At 37.0% G+C, this 23,536-nt stretch overlaps 1 protein-coding gene across 1 annotated transcript in view; it reads right to left on the reverse strand.

Moving 5' to 3' along the window:
- Nucleotides 1–23,536, reverse strand: part of TTC13 (tetratricopeptide repeat domain 13) — a 45,561-nt gene that overhangs the window by 18,015 nt on the left and 4,010 nt on the right. The window contains exons 3-14 of the mRNA XM_086461019.1: nucleotides 20,711–20,786; nucleotides 17,804–17,874; nucleotides 15,510–15,575; nucleotides 13,939–14,031; nucleotides 12,720–12,836; nucleotides 11,829–11,939; nucleotides 8,949–9,031; nucleotides 4,530–4,671; nucleotides 2,692–2,866; nucleotides 2,102–2,258; nucleotides 846–976; nucleotides 372–504 (exon numbers count right to left, since the gene is read on the reverse strand). Of these exons, the coding sequence (XP_086317145.1) occupies nucleotides 372–504; nucleotides 846–976; nucleotides 2,102–2,258; nucleotides 2,692–2,866; nucleotides 4,530–4,671; nucleotides 8,949–9,031; nucleotides 11,829–11,939; nucleotides 12,720–12,836; nucleotides 13,939–14,031; nucleotides 15,510–15,575; nucleotides 17,804–17,874; nucleotides 20,711–20,786 (1,355 nt within the window). The remainder of the gene's footprint in view (nucleotides 1–371; nucleotides 505–845; nucleotides 977–2,101; nucleotides 2,259–2,691; nucleotides 2,867–4,529; nucleotides 4,672–8,948; nucleotides 9,032–11,828; nucleotides 11,940–12,719; nucleotides 12,837–13,938; nucleotides 14,032–15,509; nucleotides 15,576–17,803; nucleotides 17,875–20,710; nucleotides 20,787–23,536) is intronic.

Genomic DNA, 23,536 nt, shown 5'->3' on the forward strand with positions numbered 1-23,536 from the left:
TGTATGATTCTCATACGAAAAAAACCAGTTCACAACCATTTTATGCTGCTGGAGTTTGAAACTGTTAGGTTTGTGTCATTTTTTGTTAGACTAAGCTGCAATGTATCCTATGGTCTTTCACAGCTTTGCCTCAACCAGAAAATGCTATTCCCCACTCTTTCCCTTTTTTTAAAAAAAAAGAAGAAAAATTAAGTATTTTCAGAAGCGCACTCCTTGTACCTAAACCATCCTTCTCTTATCAGGTACACTTCCTAGTTACAGAGTGGTAACAAGTGTTCGTTTTCTCCTCTGTGAATTCAGCCCTTTGGTTAACTGAAGGATGCATCATTACTACTACCGATACAAGGCTTGTTCTCTCCTTTTACCATTACCTTCGCCACTTCACAGCAATATCAAACATATCTCTCCACTGCATCAATCTGGTTTTCCCATTCATCCGAACTTTTGAGTTTGCCCAAGTCCGCTGCACAGCTTGCATTACTTCTAAAGTGGCCAATCCCATTGCTGGGGGTGGGGAAGGAGGAGAGAGGAACGAACAACAACAGAAACAGAAAACCAATTAGAGACAAACATTCATTTTTGTACAGATAGGAAAACTGAAGCAGGAAAGTAATGTGTTTACAAGAAAGTAACTGCCAACACCAATAAAATCTGGGAGATCATGATTTCCAGTCCCCAATTAGGACTGTCGACATAACGATTATTTTATTTTTAAATGTTTTATCCAATTTGAAAGGAACAGAGCATAAAACTAATCTGCAGATAGCAAAGGTATAGCATTAAGTTATCACCACCTTGACTTTTTTTTTCCCCCCACTCAAATTTACAGAGCATTTTCAGTATACCTCTATGTATTCTTTTATTTGGAAGAAATCCTGGTGTCTCATACTGCATCATGGAACCCAGATGATCAGCTACACATACAAGTTCTTGCACATCAGGCTTATAGCTTTCAAAATTCTGAAATAACACATCTCTTACAGAGGAGAAAAACATGCATCAGACATAACTTGGCAATAAAAGTCCTGAAAATTGTAAAACACAGAATTTGTTTGTCTGATCATCAATACTTTCTGTGTGAGAAATACTTAAAAGCAGTATAAAGAACACTCATCCCTCCTCCCACCTCACTGAACATACACAGTACACAGCAGTTACACTCAATATCTCAAATGAAATCCCGGTCTTACTGAACTCAATGGCGTATCTTATCACTGTCACAACCAGTATTTCACCTTCAGACTTGCTCATAGTAAGTTATACTAAATAAAGTTCACAGATACTACATCATACTTCAATGTTACACTCACCCTGAGGAACTTTAACACTAAGTAAGAACAGAATATGTATAGAAACTAGAAGTCTTATCCATACCATCTCCCATAATTCTGTAAAAGCTTCTTGTGCTAAAGAGGTAAATTCTACTCCATAAACACAAGTCATAAATTTTTAACTCAGCAAGTGTTACATAGATAAAGTGAACACATGAAAATATATCTAGGAACTAGTATACAGCAGGAAAAATTGCTATCTTTCCTTTATATTACATATTTTTAAAGCCTATTCTAATAAATCCCCTGCTTTGTTTGCTGAAACCACCCTCTTCCTAAAATATTCATTATCTAAATTACTCCAGAGAATACTTTTTCCCAGTGAAACTCCGCTGATATTAAAAAAAAATAATCTAGTAAGTATCTAAGAAATTATAACAAAATAAAAACACACAACAAGAAACTGTAATAAGGGTGCTACACAACGCTACACTGAGCATGTCACACTTATCAACACCTTAACATTAATTGCAAGTAAATAAAGTTGAATAGTTGATCAGTAAGGCCATAGAGTATGAAACAACATTATATAAATATTATTGATTATGTGAAGGCAGAAGTGAAGAACATCATCCTAAGTTTCATTCTTCCTCTTTTATGAGCTAAATCAACTCCAATCCCTACGATTTTGGAAACGATTTACACACTCAGTGGAATTCCACTCTCTTTTAGTATTAAACATTTATGCTGTTGTAATGCCTCAGAATAGCACTTTAAAAAGTCAAGCTGAAAAAAGACACTTGGAGTAGGTTTTAAAAAAAATTACTCACTTTATATGTGGCTGTAACCCTGGCTGTTCTTCATAGTTTTCTATAAGAAAAGGAAGATTTTTGGCCCAGTGGTCCTTGAAATTTCCAGGAAGATCTATATCAATATTATACTCTGTAAGCGGGGTATCCAAATGTGCATGCAAGTATCTAGAATACTCTGAAGGAAAGAAACAAAATTAAATACGACTTGCATAATCAGCCTACTTATGTAATTACATAAAAACAAAAACCAGATTATGTTTCTCAGTTATCCAATATGACTCTAGTAAGTCATTACTCTTAGATAATTTAATTTTGCTATTAGCTAATTTCCAAGACAGAAATGTCTATTTCAACTAAGTACCACAGCACTCTTTACCATTATATAGAAATGTATATTTCATTTGCGACCCTAGTTTTTAACTGTATGAACAAATAAGAATCAGTATACATTTTTTTAAACAGATATACTCAACTGTGCTCATGAGAACGTATGATGGTTTCTTTAAAATGGCCACAACCACAAGCGTGCTGGCACTTTTAGGGTTCTCAAAGGACTTAAGAACATTTAAAAAAAAGAAAAAAAAAAAAGAAAAGAAATTCCAACTTACCTCGGAGGTATTTCACTTTCAGATACTCTGGGCTGGCCTTCTGACCTGGTAGTGGATCATTTAACATAACTTTAGTCTGAGCTTTTATGCCTTCATAAAACTGTCCCATTGCAACATGGCTGAGACCTTTCATGTACTGGCATACTTCGTTGTATGGTTCTAGCTGTAGACATCTCTAGGAGATTAAAGAAACAAAGCACCCATAAATCAAGAGACGTAATGAGTATCTTCAAATAAACTAATTTGTCTGGTCAGAAGACTGCATTAAAAGATTTGCTTATTATTAAGATTCACTTCCATCACAATTTTCTTTCAAATGATGCTGAGCACCTAAATTGTTAGCAGATGTAAGAAAGAAAAAAGTATTTTCAGCTTTATTAAAGGGGGAAAAAAAAGAAAGGAACTGCCAGTGCAAATACAGTTTTGATCACACTTTAACGGTTATGAAAATAGACCACATTTGCTGTAATGAGATTAGCACCACAGAAGTTTCAACTACTATTTGAATGAAATTAGACACAACATACAACAATATTAGTAACAAGTAATTTTTGGTTAGTTCAACATATATATTGTGCCATTTCTTCCATCCCTATCTTTGCCAGTTCATGCATTAGTACACATCATTATGTTAGTCAACTATTTACTATACATTAAACACATAGCAAATTCATATTTATCATTCAAAAATTAATGCTCTGATTCTTCTAACAATTTAGTTTAAAAGTCTAAAGACTTTAGACTAAAAACAAACTTGTCTTTAGAAGAGCATTCCATTGTAAAAGTTGAAATATCTTTTCAATTACACAGCATCTAAAAATTGTGTTATAGAAGGTGACTATGTAACAATGCATGTAAAGTGCTCTCCTTGGGGTAAGCATGTGCTTATTCCATTCAGAAAGGAATGTAATCGTTTCCACATCTTACTTAATTCCTTGTTTTAGGGATATGGACATATGATTAACAGAGGCCTTTATTGTTCTATCTACAAAATGAGGCTGTAATTTAATGCCAATGGAAAGATTTTTTTTTTTTTACCTATGGCAACACGCACATTTTTACAAGCTCAATGAATTGCAATATATTCTGAGTTTTTCAGGATGAGGATATGGATCTCCTGGCACATTCAAAACAAAGAAAATACCTCAGAAAAATCAGACAAATACTGGAACTTTGATACTTATTTTAAGCAGTAGTGCCCAGTGACAGGACAACGGGCAATAGGCACAAACTGAAGCACAGGAAGTTCCAAGTGAACATGATGAGGAAATTCCTTAATCTGAGGGTGACAGAGCACTGGAACAGGCTGCCCAGGGAGGTTGTGGAGTTTTCTTCTCTGGAGATATTCAAAACCTGCCTGGATGCAGTCCTGTGTGAGCTGCTCTAGGTAAACCTGCTTTAGCAGGGGGTTGGACTGGATGATCTCCAGAGGTCCCTTCCAACCCCCACCATTCTGTGAAAATTACCAAGACAACTACATTCCTTCTTCCACCAGTTATGAAAAAAACTTAAGGTTTCAACCCAAACTAAAATATTAGTAAGAACACAATTACCAGTTTTTAAAAAAAACAAACAGATAAAACATTTCAACAAGGGCTTGGTTTTAGAAATTCATAAAACAGTTAGAGGAAGTATCCTAGTTTTAGCAAAATTCCATTTTTAATTAAAACCTGTAAGGTTTTATACATCTTTTAAGACAGACTTCACCAAAAAAATAATTTTAGTTCAAATGCACATACATATTCAGGAGGAAAAACTTTGACATGTTTCCATTTTATTGCACTTGTTGAATACTAGTCCTTGTCCTTTAATTTTGTATTTACTTAGGGCTGGCTTACCTTAAAATTCTTTAGTGCTTCATCTAAGCTACCATGATGATAAAGCATCATTCCTTTGAGCTGTAACGTCTGAACGTGATTTTGATTTAGCAGCAAAGCCTTCTGAAAGCTCTCTGTAGCAGCATCAAAATTGCCAAGTTCTCTAGGCGATTCCATAAAGTGGAAAGTGAAGAATATAGAAGGCAACAGTGACAACAAAATTACTTGTTAAAAGCTGTTTTAGCACATCTAAAGGGTTTATCATTACAGAGGAACACAGTACTAATGGAAAATTTCTTTAACAAAAGCAGGAATTCTGCAACTGTTCTTCAGTGACAATAACAGAACAGCTGCACAGAGTTCATCATTCCCAGAAATGTCTACTTCGAAATACAACCCCACAAGACCACAAATCTTCATAATCCTCAGCAGACAGAAACTATAAAAACACATACCCATGGTCTTTCTTCAGAAACTAGAGGAAACAAAACTTCCACAGAAAGCATTATTGGAAAACACTATCTGTGACAGGTCTTTTTAACTTCAAATATAAACACGTTTTTAAAAGTATACTAACTACTTAAATGCTGAGTAAGAAGATAGCATATGGTGTTTGAAAGCTGAAACTAACTAAAAACATATTGACTGGAATTAGTCCATGTGCAGAAGAGCTTTTAGTAAAAAAAGCCACAGAGAATCTATCAGGAAAAAAGTTAAAATAGAAATAGCGCAAAACTAAAGTTTTCTTCAGTTTTTTATCTAGTACACTGATTTAAGTTTAAAATAATGAAATTCTTTCCCCATCGAATTAAATTAAATTAATTCAAACAAGAGCAACGCTAGAAAAAACAAACAAGATTTACTAGTTTTAAATACATTTGCCAAAAAGAATTTTTAGACAGAAACAAGAACAGTAATTAACCACAGCTCTTTAGTTTCAAATAAATGCACAAACAGTGAAGTCACTAGTTTCGAAGCAGGAATTAGTAGGTAAAATGCTATAACTCATGCTGCACAGAAGGACAAATCAGACAAAGAATTGTCTACTTCCACTACAAAAAGAATCCTTTAAAAAGTATTTTTAAACATTGTATTTGATGCAGAAAAAAGTGTGAACTTAAAATAAAATATTTTAGAAAGAAAGAAAAATTTGACAGCCGAAGTTAACAGTGCCCTAAGAAATGCGATGATTATTTCTGCTTATTTTAAGACTTGAGTGTTCATGGGAGAGTAATTCAGACTTATCACAGTTGGTGACTAGTTACAGTGTCCTCAGTTATCATCTGGAGAACATCTAGTCCTATCTCCCTGCCAAAGCAGGTCACACAGGACTGCACCCAGGCGGGTTTTGAATATCTCCAGGGAAGGAGACTCCACAACCTCCCTGGGCAGCCTGTTCCAGGGCTCTGCCACCCTCAGGGTAAAGAAGTTTTTCCTCATGTTGAGGTGGAACTTCCTGTGCTCCAGTTTGTGCCCGTTGCCCCTTGTTCTGTCGCTGGGCACCACTGAGAAGAGCCTGGCCCCATCCTATTGACACCCACCCTTTAGATATTTATAAGTGTTGATGAGGACCCCTCTCAGCCTTCTCTTCTCCAGGCTAAAGAGCCCCAGGTCTCTCAGCCTCTCCTCATTGGGCAGATGCTCCAGTCCCCTAATCATCTCAGTGCCCCTCCGCTGGACTGTTTCTCCAGTAGTTCCCTGTCCCTCTTGAACTGGGGGGCCCAGAACGGGACATGATACTCCAGATGTGGCCTCACCAGGGCAGAGTAGAGGGAGAGAAGAACACTTCTTAATGCATCCCAGGATACCATTGACCTTCTTGGCCACAAGTGCACATTTCCTTCCCCTATTATTTCCTGAGGATCAGAGAACTTTTGGAAGCAGGGTACAGTGAGAGGGAACAAAAGCAACAAATTTAAGATGATTAGGAATACTCTGGTTAAGTGACTTTTGCTTTGTAAAGCAACAACGAAGTACAAAATGAGACATTTTAAAATTTGCTTTTTTCTCTCCTTCAAAATAAAACTTCTTCAGATTAAGGTTTCTTGGGCACAGTGTATCAACTAGAGAGGCAGTCCCACACCCAAATACAAAATAAAAAAGTTAAACCATTTATTGGAAATGTAAGAAGGCAACTGCCCACCTTACAGGCTAAATTACTGACTATTATTTAGCACCTTGGAGGTACTTACACACCACAATAATAAGTACCACAGAAAAACTCACGAGGAAATTAGCGATTCTACATTGAGTTCAGAATTTAGATACTGTGGTAAATAAGGCACAAGTTCACAAAGCAAAAAATAGCAACAACAAAAAAAATTTAACTGTCATGGCCTTCCGTGATTATTGCATGCTCTGTATGTTGAAGGAAGCATAAAGCCTAAAGAAAAAAAAAGCATGATCATGTAAATGCTTGCACACTAACCCTACCCAACTTAACCCTTGCTACACAAAAGCCATTGATGTTGCAGCAGCACCTATGCTGTAGATCAGTGCTTTCCAAAATAAAAAAGTAAAACTGGAAATAAAAAGCTGACAAGACAAGTAGGTTGGGAAAAGAACTACAACGGTCAGAGATATTCAGTTCCTGACTACGTTACATTCTTGTCTTGTTATGTACAACCTACACCTGGACTTGTGCAAAGCACTTGACACTGTCCTACATGACATCCTTGTCTCTAAACTGGAGAGACATGGATTTGATGGATGGATAAGGAAATGGCTAGACAGTCGCATTCAGAGAGTCACAGTCAACGGCTCAATGTCCAAGTGGAGACCAGTGACGAGTGGCATTCCGCAGGGGTTGGTGTTGGGACCGGTCCTGTTTAACATCTTTGTTGGCGACACAGGTAGTGGGGTTGAGTGCACCCCCAGCAAGTTTGGCGACGACACCATGCTGTGTGGTGCGGTCAACACGCTGAAGGGAAGGGAGGCCATCCAGAGGGAACTTCACAGGCTGGAGAGGTGGGCCCGTGTGAACCTCACGGAGTTCAACAAGGCCAAGGGCAAGGTCCTGCACCTGGGTTGGAGCAATCCCAAGCACAAATACAGGCTGGGGGATGAGTGGATTGAGAGCAGCCCTGAGGAGGACTTAGGGGGGCTCATGGATGAGAAATTGAACATGAGCCAGCAGTGTGCGCTCGCAGCCCAGAAGGCCAATCACATCCTGGGCTGTATCAAGACAACTGTGACCAGCAGGTCGAGGGAGGTGAATCTCCCCCTCTACTCCGCTTTGGTGAGACCCCACCTGCAGTGCTGCATCCAGCTCTGGGGCCCCCAGCACAAGAAAGACATGGCCCTGCTCGAGCAGGTCCAGAGCAGGGCCATGAAGATGATCAGGGAGCTGGAGCACCTCCCTGTGAGGACCAGCTGAAAGAGTTGGGGTGTTCAGCCTGGAGAAGAGAAGGCTCCGGGAAGACCTTATAGCGGCCTCCCAGTACTTAAAGGGGGCCTGCAGGAAAGGTGGGGAGGGACTCTGTACCAGGGAGGGTAGTGATAGGATGAGGGGTAATGGTTTGAAACTGAAAGAGGGTAGATTTAGATTAGACAGTAGGAAGAAATTCTTCACTGTGAAGGTGGTGAGGCACTGGTAGAGGTTGCCCAGAGAAGCTGTGGCTGCCCCCTCCCTGGGAGTGTCCAAGGCCAGGTTGGATGGGGCTTGGAGCAACCTGGTCTGGTGGAAGGTGTCCCTATCCATGGCAGGGGGGTTGGAATTAGATGATCTTTAAGGTCCCTTCCAATCCAAACCATTCTATGATTCTATATGTACTTTTCTGCTTAGTAATTATCTGCAGACCCCCTTTAAAGCAACACATTTTATTAAACTACAAATTAGTTTTACCTTTAATGTAAATTTAAAAAAAGTTACTAGTTACCTTACTAAATAGAGATTGCTCTTTTTTAATTATTTGATTAATAGGTACGAAACTACATGTCTATATTTAAAATACCCTAAACAGGAAATCAGCTAAATTCTCAGAACTGTAAGTCTCTTTGGTGAGAGACTAATTGACATAGGATCTAGCAGTTCTATAAAACTATGTACGCTATGGAATGAGTTTTTAATAAATTTAAGTAGCACAATAATCTCAGAGGGCAACTAATGAGCATATTAATCAACAGTTTGTATTAAACACTTCCATCATTTAAAAATCATTTAGCATACCTAAAACACATCTTACTGAAAACTGCCATTTACCTAACCTTTGAGTCTGAGACACTGAAAGAGCTACTGCAGACTAAATTAAAAATACAAAGCAAACCTAGAAATTATTTATATTGAACATATCCTGACATAGCCATACTGGCTGTTGGAGCTACCAGATACACATATGATTCTGCACAGTTTTATAACAAACATGTAAATCTTAGAAAGTGCATTTTAAAGAACACAGCAGATATAAAACAGACTTTAAAACTACTTCTGCGTGCAACTACCTGTAGGCTTGTCCCAGACTTTTATATGCATCTATGAAGTCTGCTTTCTGCTTCAGAGCTTCTTTGAATGATTCAATGGCTTCCTACAGAAAGACACCAACAGAAAAATTTGTCACTTACTGCATTCGTTTTGTTTTAGCATCCTCAGTAGTTACTAGCCATGGGTTTACAGTTATTTGTCAAAACCTTTGGAAGGAACAAACAAGGCATGAATTTATTATAAAATCTACAGAGTAATAATTATCATATAACAAATGAAATATTGCACCATTCTTTACAGTAATGACGGATTTAGCTGGAATTCCTTTGTCTAATATGCTATGGGAATGAGTGATTCTTTTAGCATTTTAATAGAATTCAGAGATGAAATCCCTTCAGAGTTTGCTTTCAAAGCTCAGTCTGGTCCCTAAGGCAAAGCATTCTCTCCTTGTAGTCTTTCTTTTCCATTTATAATACACCTCTCAATGTCTGCAGACCAAGACTCCTTCAAATCTGTACTCTGCCTTTCATTGTTGTATTGTATACTATGCTAGTTGCACAGTTAGCAAACACTCCCTTGAGGGATTAAGAGTAAGTGATCATCTTCACACAACAGCATGTACTGCTGCTGTGAGGAATACAGTGTAATAAAAATAAAATAGCTAAAAACAATTACATGCATATGTTCAAAGAAACCTCCCTCTTCAAAGAATTTGATTCAGAACTCAAGTTTTTATACTGGCTACATAAATTGACAAATGCAGTACTGAGCCTTAGAATTAAGGATGGAATAATCAACTACTTTATGTTCTGATGGAATGCCTGAAAAGCATCTTGAAGTCTATACTGCAATAAATTAAATGCTGTAAGGAAAGAATCATTAGTATCTTCAGTCAATTTAGAGATTCTTATCCAGAAAAACTATCAAATGTATTCTGAGCACTACAATACGCACAAAAATTTCTACTGAACAAAAATACAAAATAATAATCTATTAGCTTCATGTGCTCTAGATGAGTTTTAAATCCAAGAAGATTATTCCCAAAAGCAATGATCCAAGAGCAACAATCTCCTTCCACTCAAAATTGAACACACTGACACCCTCACCTCAAATCTCAGTTTTCAGCAAGCCTAGCAAAACCTACCAGATGACATGATTAGTCTTCCTTTAAGAGGCAGACTGAACCTGAAGCTAAGGTATACCTCAGGATGAAAACCACTCAGTCACAATCTGTCAGAACTTGAATATTAAAGAGGGAAGATACTTTCTTTGAGAAAAAGTGGGGGGAAGGAGGTGGTGGTGCAGAAGTGTGTTGATCTGCATATCAGAAAGAAGAAAACATTGCTTCTGTTTTGCTAATTGAGAAATTATTTATCCTTGTCAGTTATATTTTCACCATCACTTTCTGGGTTCTCTGCTGCCTACACCAAAAATCAGAAATTTGATCAGGCTATTATTTTCAAGTAACTTATTTGACTGCAGTAAGATACAGACGTTCAGTTCAATGATAGCCTGAAGTTCTCACAGCATACACCGAGAGTGTGGAAAAAAATACCAGCTTGGGTACTGAAAAAAAAAACAAACCACACCACTGGAGAAGTAGACTGTTTGGTAAGAAAAGAAAAAAAAAAAAACACCACAAACAAAACAACACCAAAACCGTGCAGTGATGGCCTATGAAAGATACTGTTTGTCTCCAGGTTCTGTCAGGATTTCTTCATACAACCCTTAATGAATCCCAAGCTGTTAGCAGAGGTTTAAAAAAAAAAACAAACAAAACATCCACTCTGTTGGAATTTAAGAATCACATAGTTGCGTCCTCACTTTTCAAACTGAAGAATTCAGACAACCTGTCTAATTACTCTCTCCTCAGAGAAACTGCAGAAGTATCTCTAAATACTTTACAAGCAAGAAACAGGTGCAATATTACTACACATAAAACATAGAGAAATCTTGAGTTAGAAAATGGTGAAACATTTAAAAAAGCATAGGAAGAACTTACTTCCCTGATGATTTTAGAATCTGAGGGAGCAACTATATTCCCTTAATTTAGATACAAGCATTTCAGAATCAACATATAACTGATATACACATGCACAGATGTAGGGCGCTCTATCAGCAGTTTCCTTGATTACCTTCTAGCTCATTCAAGGAAAAATTCAAAACTATTTTCCTCTTCATCCCTTTCCCCTTCCCACAAAACCTAGGGAGTCTCCATTTCATGGAAAGATAGAAGGAGACTGAGGGGTGACCTCATCAATGTTTATTAGTACGTAAAGGGCGAGTGCCAGGAGGATGGAGCCGGGCTCTTCTCGGTGATGGCCAATGACAGGACAAGGGGCAACAGGTGCAAGCTGCAGCACAGGAGGATCCGCGTTAACATAAGGAAAAACTTTTTCACTGTGAGGGTGACAGAGCACTGGAACAGGCTGCCCAGAGAGGCTGTGGAGTCTCCTTCTCCGGAGACATTCAAAACCTGCCTGGACGTGTTCCTGTGTGACCTACTCTAGGTGGTCCTGCTCTGGCAGGGGAGTAGGACTAGATGATCTTTCGAGGTCCCTTCCAACCCCTAACGTGCTGTGATTCTGTGAATATAATCATGCAGGTAAGTAGCAGAGGTGCCAGATACAAACACCTTTCAAAACAATCCATAAACATGTCAGTGATCGTTGATTTACCAAGATCCAGCAAGACCAGCAGTATTTATACGTCGTATCATGAAGTATTACAGTCAGCAATGGCACCTTTTTCATTTCGCTTGCACTCTTTTGCCTTAAAGTCTTCCTTAAGTGATATAAAATATATGTATATCAACACCTATGATATTTCTACTATTTCATAGAAGTAACTTCAAATAGGGGGTATTGTTCTACATGAACTATTATTTAACATAACTTTACCTTCAAAAGTCCTCTGTGAAAAAAGGTTAAGCCTTTATAAAGCATAGCTATAGGCTGATTTTTGTTCAATTCCAAGGAGTGCTGAAAATCTTCATGGGCTGTTGCATAATCCTATAACAAAATATATTTTTTAGATAACAGAACTTTGTTTAATACATAAAGTCAGCCTCAGGGATAAGCAGCAACAATTGTCAACTGCCAGTCAGAATATCAAAGAATAAGGAATGCACAATACACTTCCAACTTTTACAGCAAGTGCCATATAAAATGTAGTAAAGTAAGTGGAAAAATAGCTGGAAACAGAGCGAAATCAGAAGACTATAAAGTTGGAAATCAGCTATTTAATATTCACACAATCTTTGAGATAGTTACTTGCTTTACATCAAAGTGCAAGAACAACAACAAGATTACATAGCAAAATAGGATGTTAGCATTTCTGTAGGGTTTTTTTGTTTGCTTGTTGTGTAGCGCGGTGGTTTTTTAAGTATATAGGGCAGTTACTGCCTTGGCCATAACTGTTTTCCTTTTTAGACTGGCATTTAACCATACTCCTCAAATGCAGCTGTAGGTTCTAAATCAAGTCGAATTCTTTATCCGTATCCTACTCCTCAAACACATAAAACAATCCAAGATGTGCATGCAAGGTACTTGCCCTCTGATTCTCTGCATTAAACAGATATGCAGATGAAATACTTGAAGAATACCTCCGAAGTGTCAGAAAAGTCAATTACAGGAAAATCAGGACTTTTGCTGTTATTTTGGGGTTTTTTTTAATTTAAATAGGAAAAAAAGCTCTCAAATAAAAACAACAACTGGCACAAACAACAACAACAAAATAATCAACAACATCCACACAAACAAAACCAAATAGAATCCCCAAAATTCACTAACCTCAGATATGAAGTAAAGGGTACCTCTGTGCCTGTAGAGCCGTGCTGATGGTTGTAGATGAATAGCTTTGGTGAGATCAGATAATGCTTCACTGATTCGTCCTAGTGGGGACAATATCTAAGAGTATAAAACAAAAACATAGTTTAGAGCAAACAGGCTCAATAGATCTGTTTCAGAAGCACAAAGAATATTCTTTTCCATCTTCACCTGTAACACAGTAACTGTATTTGCTAAACTAGCCTTTCTAGCAAAAGGCTAGAAAGTTCTACGATAAATTTCAGTACTTATTTCTTTTAAAGCCCTATCAAAGGGAAAATCTGAAAGCATTTTTATCCAAAAAATATCAGTGCAGATGAACATCACCAATAACATTTGCAGAAACCTAGTATTCCAAAACCAAGTCAGCCAAAGCAAAATACTCTATTTCAAGTTACTTCAAATTCAACTGAAAATGCAATTAAGATATTCTCATAAATGTTTTTATTTTGAAAAAACATTCTCCCCAATGGGAAATGGTCTATTTTCCAATTATTCCAATGCCTTTCACACTTTCAGATCAAGAATATTAACAAATGTATTAATAAATCATTAAAACCATGAAAAATGTGAAATACAATTTCAGATTACGGCGGTTGTTATATGATTTTAATAAATACTTATGCTTTCGATTTCTCTAGAAAGCTGCTTCTTGAAATCCACATTCTGTAACTTAACTGGCAAAACAATACATGTTCTTCAAAATGGAAAGTATCTGTCTATCTGAATTTTTAACTTACATGCATGAATATAAACCCAAAACATTTAGTTAAAAACTCATCCTTTACAAGTTTGGCATTCTACCAACTAGTCCTAACAATAAATTTACTAAGGTGACACTAAGTGCAAACAGTAAAGTTCAAGCGACATTTTGATTCATTGTATTGAAAAAAAAACCCAAAACAGACACGATCTTGCTATGTAGTATGTCAAAACCTAAACACACATAATATATGCTATTCTATTGGTTATAGTAACTCTAAATGGTGTATGCTTCATTTTAAAAATAAACATTCCACAAATTACTGTTTGAGAGCAAATATGTAGATTTTAAAAGAAAGGAAGAATGTTCACAGAAAAACACAGGTAAGAGCTTTAGTCATTAAATCAGTGAAAAAATACTTGAAAACACCATATAATTGCAACTTCTCCAAAACTCTGAAAAGAGACGAAAAACACTCACTTCTGCTCGTTGTTCAAATACTTCAGGATGATCTGGTTCTAGACTAATCACCCTACTGAGCTCAAACAGAGCAAGTTCAGCATTTTTCATATCCTGAAAAGCAGAAAAATAAACCAGGTGAACAACTGTGCATAGTTGAGAGTAATATACTCTGAAGACTGAAAGACAACTAAATTGGCTAAGTTTGTGAAAGCCTGTCAGTATACATTAAAAGCCTTTCACACCTTTGCTGACAACATTAGGAAGCAGTATTCCACAAACATCTTTAAAAACCCCACCTATCTGCTATGAACGAGAAAAATAAGCTTTGCTTGTACACATCATCTTTGTGCTGTACTTCTAATAATTTATTAATACAACTCTGTGAACAATCATTAGGTTCATGGCTCCATTGGTACCTTTCTTGTCAGCAAAGCTGGCTCAAGCGCTCACGTGAACTCCAATACACACACATACTCTCACCCACCCATGTTTTCATCAGTACTGTCTGTAACTTAATCCAAGTAGTACTGGTGAATGGGTGGATGTCATCAGCATCTTGCCTATCTAAATTTTTTTATTGCCTCAATAAACTGTAGGATGGAAGCAGTTACTTAATTGGAAAAAAAAATCCAAACTGGTTGTATAGCAAGTTCTCTATTAGAATTCATCGGTCGTTTTCTGCTTTACCAAAGCAAAGAAATTTTGCATTTGCTTAACATCATCTTTGTCTTGAAAGTGTTCCTCACAGAAACTTTTACAAAGTGAAGCTGTCTTGACATCTAGCCAAACTGAGAAAAACTCATGCTGATGTTAAAAACATGCAAATATAAGGCACTTCAAGCTCCTGTCAGCACCACTAAAGAATTTCCTCACACAGGAAATTTTCAAGGAGTTATTCAACTATTCTTTCTTCTAGAACTCCAGCAACCATTCAATCAAGATTCAACAGTCCACAAATTCAAACTACAAGGATCATAGTCTACTTTAAAACTTATTTTTGCTTATGAAACTGTTTGAGCAGTCAGCTGTAACTAAGTAATTTAACTTTGAATTTTTTTTTTTTTTTTTTTTTTAACAAATTCAAGGTGGTACATGTATGAAGAGGAACAGGCAATCAAGAAGCAATATAAAGCCTACTGGACTGCAAGAGCTGACAATGTTTCCAAGTTGCAGTAAAAGACTTTTTTGTTTCCAAATACAGGATAGATGCGAGGACAAATTCAGCAGGAATTCATAAATCTGCCTGTTATCTCACTAGATAACTCTTTCAAGTGGCTGTGGCTCCCAGCCTTACTACCCACCACTCACAACTGTGCCTGTTATTTCCTTTGGCACCCTCGCTTCATGTGGCTCTACTTCCGCAGTCCCACAAAGCAAATGTACTCATGACTTGAGCAGTATGATCCACCAGATCTCTCTGTGTTACGGAGCACCTACCAAGGGACTGACACATCACTATGGTAGGACAGCACAAAGACTTTGGGATGTATCTATCAAGTTTAATCACTCTATATCCTTCTTTATAGTTTGGATTCAAATAATTCAATCAGATATTTATTTCTATAAGATTTAAATACTTATCTACTCACATGTAGACCTTTTTTTCCATATGCTATCCCTCGTCCATAAATTGCACTAACCAGCTCTGGTTCTTCCTGTTAAGATTAAAAATAAATACAAGGATCAGTTAGGTTTTGTTGTTTGGTTTGTTTGGTTTTGTTTTGTTTTGTTTTTTTTTAAAGGTATCTTTCTTTAATATGTGTTTAATTGTCACTGATCTTAAGTAGTAAGCAATGAACAATCACAGTTGTCAGGCAAAGAAATTGATTGCATCACAGTACATACTTTCACACTCTCACAACTTCCAATTACATTTACTGGAATTGTTCTGGAATATTTGTCTGGAAAATGAGCTAAACAGAGTGCAGTTATAGTGTCGGTGACCACCTATCGAAAGCTATGTATACATTAGTATAGTCTGTTGTCCAAACTTCATTACTTGTAACCTTATTGGTAATTATAGGACTTCTTTTGTCTAATGTCACTGAAGTGACAATAAACAAATACAATTCAGCCATTCAAAGCTTGTTTTAGACATACTTTAAGATTTAAAATTAGGAAGCAGGAAATCAGGACATCCTGACGAAATCTGTATTCAGGCAGCAACTGAAACTAGATATATTCTGCCAAAACAGTTCTGCAAAATTCAAACAAACCGCCATTGGGTTAGATTTAAGTCCCTGGCTTTCCAACTCAAGCACTTAAGGGGATGCATCTTACATAGTGATTTTACTTCTCGTTCAGTGTTACTTACTCCAGCCACGGTTTACCATCCAAATTTGAAGAACTACAACAGCAAAACCTTTTTCCTCGGCACAACAATGCCTATGCTGTCCATTTCCCTGAAAACCAGTCAGGAATCTCACATTGTCACACCTGCAACCAACCCAGCTCTGCTACAAGTTTGTAGCATAGGCCTGGTCTCATTTAACTGGAACAACTGTCAGGAAACAAATTCTTTCATTGACAAAACAACAGATACGTGTCACACCAATGCTGGCAGCCTGCCAGACTTGAGTTGCTTCCAAGGGTACACTTGCCAATGTCAACTTCAGGTAACTTCTCTACTTTTAACACAGCGGCTAAGCAAGGCTGTTTTGTTCTGTTAATGTTTTAATACTCACTTTATATGCACTTAAAATTGCCTTATGGAAGACAGAGTGAACAATCATAACCATTTTATAGCTTTTCAGGCATACAACAAGCATGATATTCACTTCAACTGAGATATGTGCATTGCAAAGATACTCTATTCTATACATGCTTCTCACAATGTCTTCCTACAGTCGCTCTATCTGGCTTATCTTCACTTACATTAAGTTTCCTTCTAAATAAACTGAAGGCAGGAAACATCTAAGTCCAGTGGGTTTTCTCTTTACGGTGAAAAAAAAGTAATTCCTCACATTAAAAACAAATCAAAGATAGAGATCACTAAACACCTAAAACAAACAAACAAACAGACCCCCCAAAACCCCATTGTGATCCTCTGATAAACTCCCTAGAATAATTCCATTAAATTGTCATGCTTTCCATCAATTTAAGTATGAGCCATATGACATTTGAGTTAAAAATACATGTTACTATTTGCAGTACTACTTTCAGCTTGTATTTGTGTACTACAACCAGTTTAGATCAGTAAGTACGTCCACACTTCAGGTAGTCCCAGGTTCTGAGACATAAAAATACAGTATTTTGAAACCAGCTTCACTTGAAGCTTTTAAACTGTTGGGGTTTAAAAATGGCTCCCTTCTAGTTCATGTAAGAAGATTTTGCATTCTTTACCTTTGTCATAAAAAAAAAAAAATAATGTTGAAGTAATAGTTTCATTTTACTTATGCATTAAACTCATCAAATGCTTACCGCTGAAGGCGGCTGATCACAGCAAACAAAATCATTTATCATCGTGAAAGCAATGCTGTACTTGCCACTAGCAGTAAGTGACCTCTGTGAGGTTTTTTTTCTGATGTTACTGCCAACATGCTGTCATCCCAAAAAATCCACATTAAAATATGTCAGCCTACACATTAAGACAGCAATTAAAGGAAATTCAATTTTGCACGGGTCAGGTTTCTGAAGATGCTTTTTGTTAAAGTGCCAAAAAAGGTTTATTCCTATGGATGAGAAAAACACTCACCAAATAACCAAGACACTGAATCACTTGATTTTAAGAGTATGCTTATGTTTATATGGAAAAGAATGAACAAATAATAGAATCGCTCTCATTTCAAAGTCCTTAATTGAATCTTTGTTTTAGTAAAAACTGCGTGTTGTAACAGATAATTTCACAAAGTGACTTTTTTAGGGGTCCAAACAGAAAACTTACCTGCAGCATTGTTGAAAAATGTCGTATGGCTTCATCGTACAAGCCGTTGCCAATCAACACGTAAGCAATTGCTAACAAAACATTACAAATTTAAATAAAACAGAAAAAAAAATTGTTTTTAAAATACATTTTACAATTTGGTTGTATTTACTAAAGTTCCCATATTGCACTGAAGATTTAAGTAGTCAAATGATTTCTGAACTGCCACTAAAATGAATTCCCTCAGTCATTACCTAGCATTCATTAATTATTCAAATCATACTGTGCTCATCAAATTTGGTTTGGGTTTTGTCATTCGTTTGACATGTTTATCCTCTCCTTTTTCACAGGCTGTCAGGAAAGGGTCCATGCTTCCCTCTGAAGCACCCAGGACCAGGAAAGTTACCATGATCCCATTTAGCAGCCCTAGATTCCTTCTCAATTGTAAGTGAGCTTGGCTAACACCGGCTAACTTTTTTTGATAATTCCATCACAGAACATCTGATTGTACTTGTTTGTACACATTTTGCTGAACTTCATTAGCTCACAGTAAGTTTTTTTCCTTCATTTGAATTATCTAGAAAAACCTCAACTAAAGTGATCCCATTGTTTCTGAAAATGAGATTGAAAGACTACAGAATCTTTATCCATGTGAAAATTAAGAAAAGCTTTCAAGTTCTCCCGTATCTCCCCACTTTGGAGTGGAGGCCAAGTGTTTGAAAAAGAAACAGACAACTGTTTTAGAAACATGTTCCTGTAATCTCCACAAGACTTAAAAATAGTGTCAAGTCACAAGACTGGAAAGCTGTGGTTGTACTTGCAGGACTGAAGTTCAGTTCTGACAGCTGAATATCTCAAGATTGTTTCATTTCACATGTTTTAATCTCCCACGGTTCTCTGGACTCAGCTCTGTCTACACTGCCCACAAAACCCAAGTATCTTGCAGACCAGAGCTACGAAAGTTAAAGCACAACCTTTCCCCAGGCAGTTCACACGGATAGCTGACAGTGGAACTAAGAGTGGGAATTCACCGTTCCCCATACTGCTAATGAGTTTTAGCAGGCATCCAAACAGAATGGAAGAGGTGCTTATCAGCTTAATTTTCTACTCAAACATGAAAAGAGACCAACAAGCCAGTTAGAGTAAAAGTATTTTTAAGAGGACCCAGACATTTATCTTTCATGCAGGCAGAGCCACATTGTTTTGGCAATGTCGCTAAGCACTTTTCATTAAAGGAGGAAAAAAGTTAAATGAAAGAGAAGGAAAAAAATCATTTAAGCCTCATTCCTGGAGCATTTCTATTATGCAGAAGGAAGTATTTGTGTATAATATAAGCTTTTTCCTCAATACATAAAAAGCTTCACTTGGTGCAGATACATAGCATTACCAAAAAAGGACAGAAAATTGGCAAAGTGAAGGATGGGTTGAAGAGCTCTTAGATTTTTCTCATTTCATTCTCCTCCAAGACCACACAGTTCTTACTATCACCTTTACGGTTCCAATCCCAGAACAGCTGGCACGTAAAATAAAATCAACTCAACCATGCCAGCATTAAGGAAAAAAATGGAGGAAGCAAGATAATGAAGACTTATTGTCTTGCCAATAACGAGTTTATTTTGTTTATCCAAGACTCTTGGCAAAATGCAGGATGTCATAAACTACATGTGTGAAACTATGGCAAGTGACTGGCAGCTAGTAGCTGATACAGTATTGGCTTCTTTTTAAATTTTATCTCTTGTTTAATCTTTTCATCTTTAATTAAACACTACCAAAATACAAGTACTTCATTATGAAAAATCTAAGAGTTAACAATGGTCCATTAGCCCAAGTATTTGGGTACCAACATCGCTTCAGAATGTCCCACACATTTCATGCTACTTTTCCTCAGAACAGTTAAAAGTAACACGCACAAACAAGAAGGATGCAGGCTCCTCACACTATGACATACTTGAAATAAAGTGGGTAGGTAGATGCCAGCCCACAGGACAAACATGAAGATAGGGACCTTCTGGCATAGTCTTCCAGGTCTACAGAGCAGATACTAAAAGCATCAAATATTTTCTGCTGGATGGAAGTTCAGCATTCCCTGCAGGGTTCTATGAACATAGTTAGGCATGCTAGAAATACGAAAAAAGATTAAGCCCCCAAATTTTCCTGGATAAATCTGTGAGGGTGAAATTATTTCAACAAAAAACTACTCGACTGCCTTAATTTCATTAGACAATTTATGAGTAAAGTCTCCCTTTCTGCTTACACATGAAAGAGTCTTCTGCCCTCCTTGACATACCTCCACAACCACCTCTTTGCTGTCTCATAATACCTCTGCTTCCTATAGAGGACACGTTTGGAGAAGCACTGCAAGTAACTCCTCCTCAAGTCCTTTAAGAAAAGTATTTTCTGTTGCTTTATTTGAAATGTCTCCATTTTCCACACTGAGTATGCTTTGAAAAAACATCAAGTAGCAGCCTGTATTAGGACATAATTCAGAAAGCCTTCCTGCTCCCTGCAAGTGTTGATGGGAAGAGCGGATGGAGAGGGGAAGATAGATCCAAGATCTATGCTTGATAGAAAGCATATTCCATTGGTCAAATTTTCCGGACGTTTGAATAGTTTTAGTCATCAATAATGACAGAAAAAGGGAAGCAGGAAGTAGCTGAGACCATTTAACAGGATTTAATCAAAATGCTTTTTGAGTACTTGCTTAACCAGACATGGTGAAGAATTCTAATGAGCAAAATAGAAAAGATTTTTAGGAAGAGATACATGTTTTCTTTGTATGACCAGAGAAAACTGACTGTATTTTCAGGATTATTAGGATCATTTTGAAATTAATGCATCAGTAAGTAATCATCAGCTTAGTTTCAAAACATTCAGTGCTAACACTTAGCATGTAATTCACCTGCACAAACCTTATATAAGGCATCTTACCCAATTCTTCATTTGTGTTGTCATTATCAGTAGCAAATGGAAATCGTTTTTGCTCTGCAAGCAACTTCGCTTGACTCTGTAAAACATCATGTTTTTGAAGTGTTCAGCAAACAATAGTAAAGAATTTAATAGAAAACCCGTGTCTTAAATCCTTAAGAGGATGCACTAAATCAAAAATATAAGACTAATGTGACTGTTCAGTTCCCTTAAAGCAAATTCATTCCTAGTCTTCCACAGGAAGAAAAACTGCTCTTCAGTCAGGTGCTGCTATTACCCTCTCTAACATAAGGCTAACCAAACCTTTCAGACGAAAGGACATTGCCAGCGTTTTACCAGTGGCTGACATTTCTATATTACATCTGCCTAACATGTAGTTTTGGAAGTCTAAGACGCATGCTACTTCATAGGAAAGTACCTCATTAATTACTCCTTTGTCTCCTGCAAAGGGAAGGGTACTACAGAAGAGTAATAAAGACAAGTTTAAACTTAACAGTGCCATATTAAAGTAAAGAGGTTATCCTTTTAATGGTAACTTTCTACCAGTTAAGGCTAGATTGTCTGAATAAAGTCTATATTTAAGATTTCCATTCCCCAAATAATCCATCTACAGAAAACAATACTGCCAAAGACAACCCCTCAGAAATATAGAAATACTCTACCCTGTTCATTTTCACAACTGTTTTCCACAGAAGCTGTAAGCCTACCAGAGCAGTTTACGCTAGAAAAATACAAAATGTTGATTTAATTAATAGGCCTTATAAACTGGTTTAGGAAGCAAGAAGAGGAAAAAATAACTTCTCTCACTGCTTAGTTCTCTTCTTTTGCTTCATCTAAACAGCACATACATACATCTTCAACTTCAGAGGAGACAGTAAAACATCTTAAACTTCAGGCAGCATATTTAACTCGTCATTTCCTCTACTGAGAGGACAGCACTTTGTTCTCCTCCCTTCCACTTTCATTGGCCTGTTCAAAAGTAGCCTTGTTACTTGTGTCCATGATACAGACATTTCAATGACCTACAAAGCGCAAAAGGAACAGGCCAAATCCCATTGCATGGTTTCTGCCCTGTTCATCTAATAATCTTAGGAATGAGAAGAATTTTTGGTCTTCTCTAAAAACTTGAGTATTTTGGAGGGTATGAACAATTAGCAAATCAGGTTTTACAAACCTTGTTTTTACCAAAATTAGAGATCATGTATAAGCTCTACATTACACTATAACGTTCTGAGAATTATTACTCCACCTACTACTGCACCTACAATAACAGAATGGAAAAGTTCTTTTCCTCATAGAAAAAAAGTCATTATAAAACAGCACAAGAATGAGCAGGGTTCAACAGGTATACCAGTTAGAGAACTAAATCTACATTGCAGACCATATATATTTACAAATCACACACCTGCAAACACAACCTCATTGTATCATCAATAGCCTTCAGGCAATTTCCAGAAAACCTACTACAGAAAGTGATCATCGATATTTAACTCTGCAAAACATTATTCTTCTATAACTGTCTTAATGTTAGGAAAAAAAAAAAATCATTTTTCCCGAAGTACAACCTCTTCTTTGGTGGATTTACAAAAAAGGCCTACTCTTGTGTGTGGAAAAGATGAGATATAGCAAGATTCCACACTGGGTGTTGGAAAATAGTTACAACCAAAAGCATGGGGTACTACACTACTATCCTATGAATTACAGAGCTGCATATGACACTCAGCAACAGAAGTACCACACAGTTTCCTCCACCCTCATCTACCTCATCTGTTTTGTTATCATAGAATAACAAAACAGTGTTTGGTTCTAGGGGTGGGGGAGGAAGGGGATTCATACTTCAACAAATTCTTAATCCAGTCACAGGTTAGACATACTGCAACACACCAAAATTGCAAGTCATTCTGCCTTCACGAGAGAAGAATTTTCATGGCAGCACCAACTCCTAATAGGCTGAATTGTTTTTCTCTTCAAAACAATTTCTTTTTTTTCTGAAACAGGGAAGTTTCTTACAAACAAATGTACATTTCACTGCCTTAGAAAGAATTGCTGGTACCACTAGACTAGACTAGACAGAAGATCTGACCAACATCTGCTGAAGTAGTGTCTAAGGAGAATATTCAAGTTAAATAATTGGCTTGGTGGATTTGCAGTAGAGTAGTTTTAATTGCAAATTCCACCTTTGGAGAAGTTGCTTCAAATTAGAACATTTTTTCCACGCTTCCCATGGCAAATAATTTCTACAAATTTGCCAAGGCTTCTTTGTATATTCACATGGGAATTACTTGAAGATTTTCAGTATCTGTGACTCTACTGGACTGAAGAAGTAACATCAAACCTGTGTTCTGATGTAGACTGAAGATTATATTTATTCCAGATCAATAAATTAACAGTAGTGTTGCAAGAAAACCCAAATTCCAAAATAATCTCCCTACCAAAAGATACTACTCTTTTGTTAGCTTATTGTCCACATACCATGTCTGTATTACACTTAGTGAAATAGGGTCTGAAGCCTCTATCACCTGTGCACAATGTAATTTCTGTAGCAATTGCAAATTATCGCTCCTACTCTTACACACATTTTGTGGTAAACCTCCCCAGATAGTTAATCTGGGTGAAAACTAAGACACCTGTCCCTTTTTCAGCCATAGCCCCTGCACCCCTAACAATAAAAAATTAATTGGTAGACTAATCCAGGTGAAGGTTAACCTTCAGTGGAAACATCAGCTTCAACTAGTTTAAACTGCTGACAGCCCTAGAGACTCACAATGGAGTACTACGAAATCACACCTTCATGAGCAACTCAAGTTCATTCATACTTAAGCCTTTTGG

Source organism: Leptosomus discolor, chromosome 2 (genome assembly GCF_034619465.1).
Source record: "Leptosomus discolor isolate bLepDis1 chromosome 2, bLepDis1.hap2, whole genome shotgun sequence".
Classification (NCBI taxonomy): domain Eukaryota; kingdom Metazoa; phylum Chordata; class Aves; order Leptosomiformes; family Leptosomidae; genus Leptosomus; species Leptosomus discolor.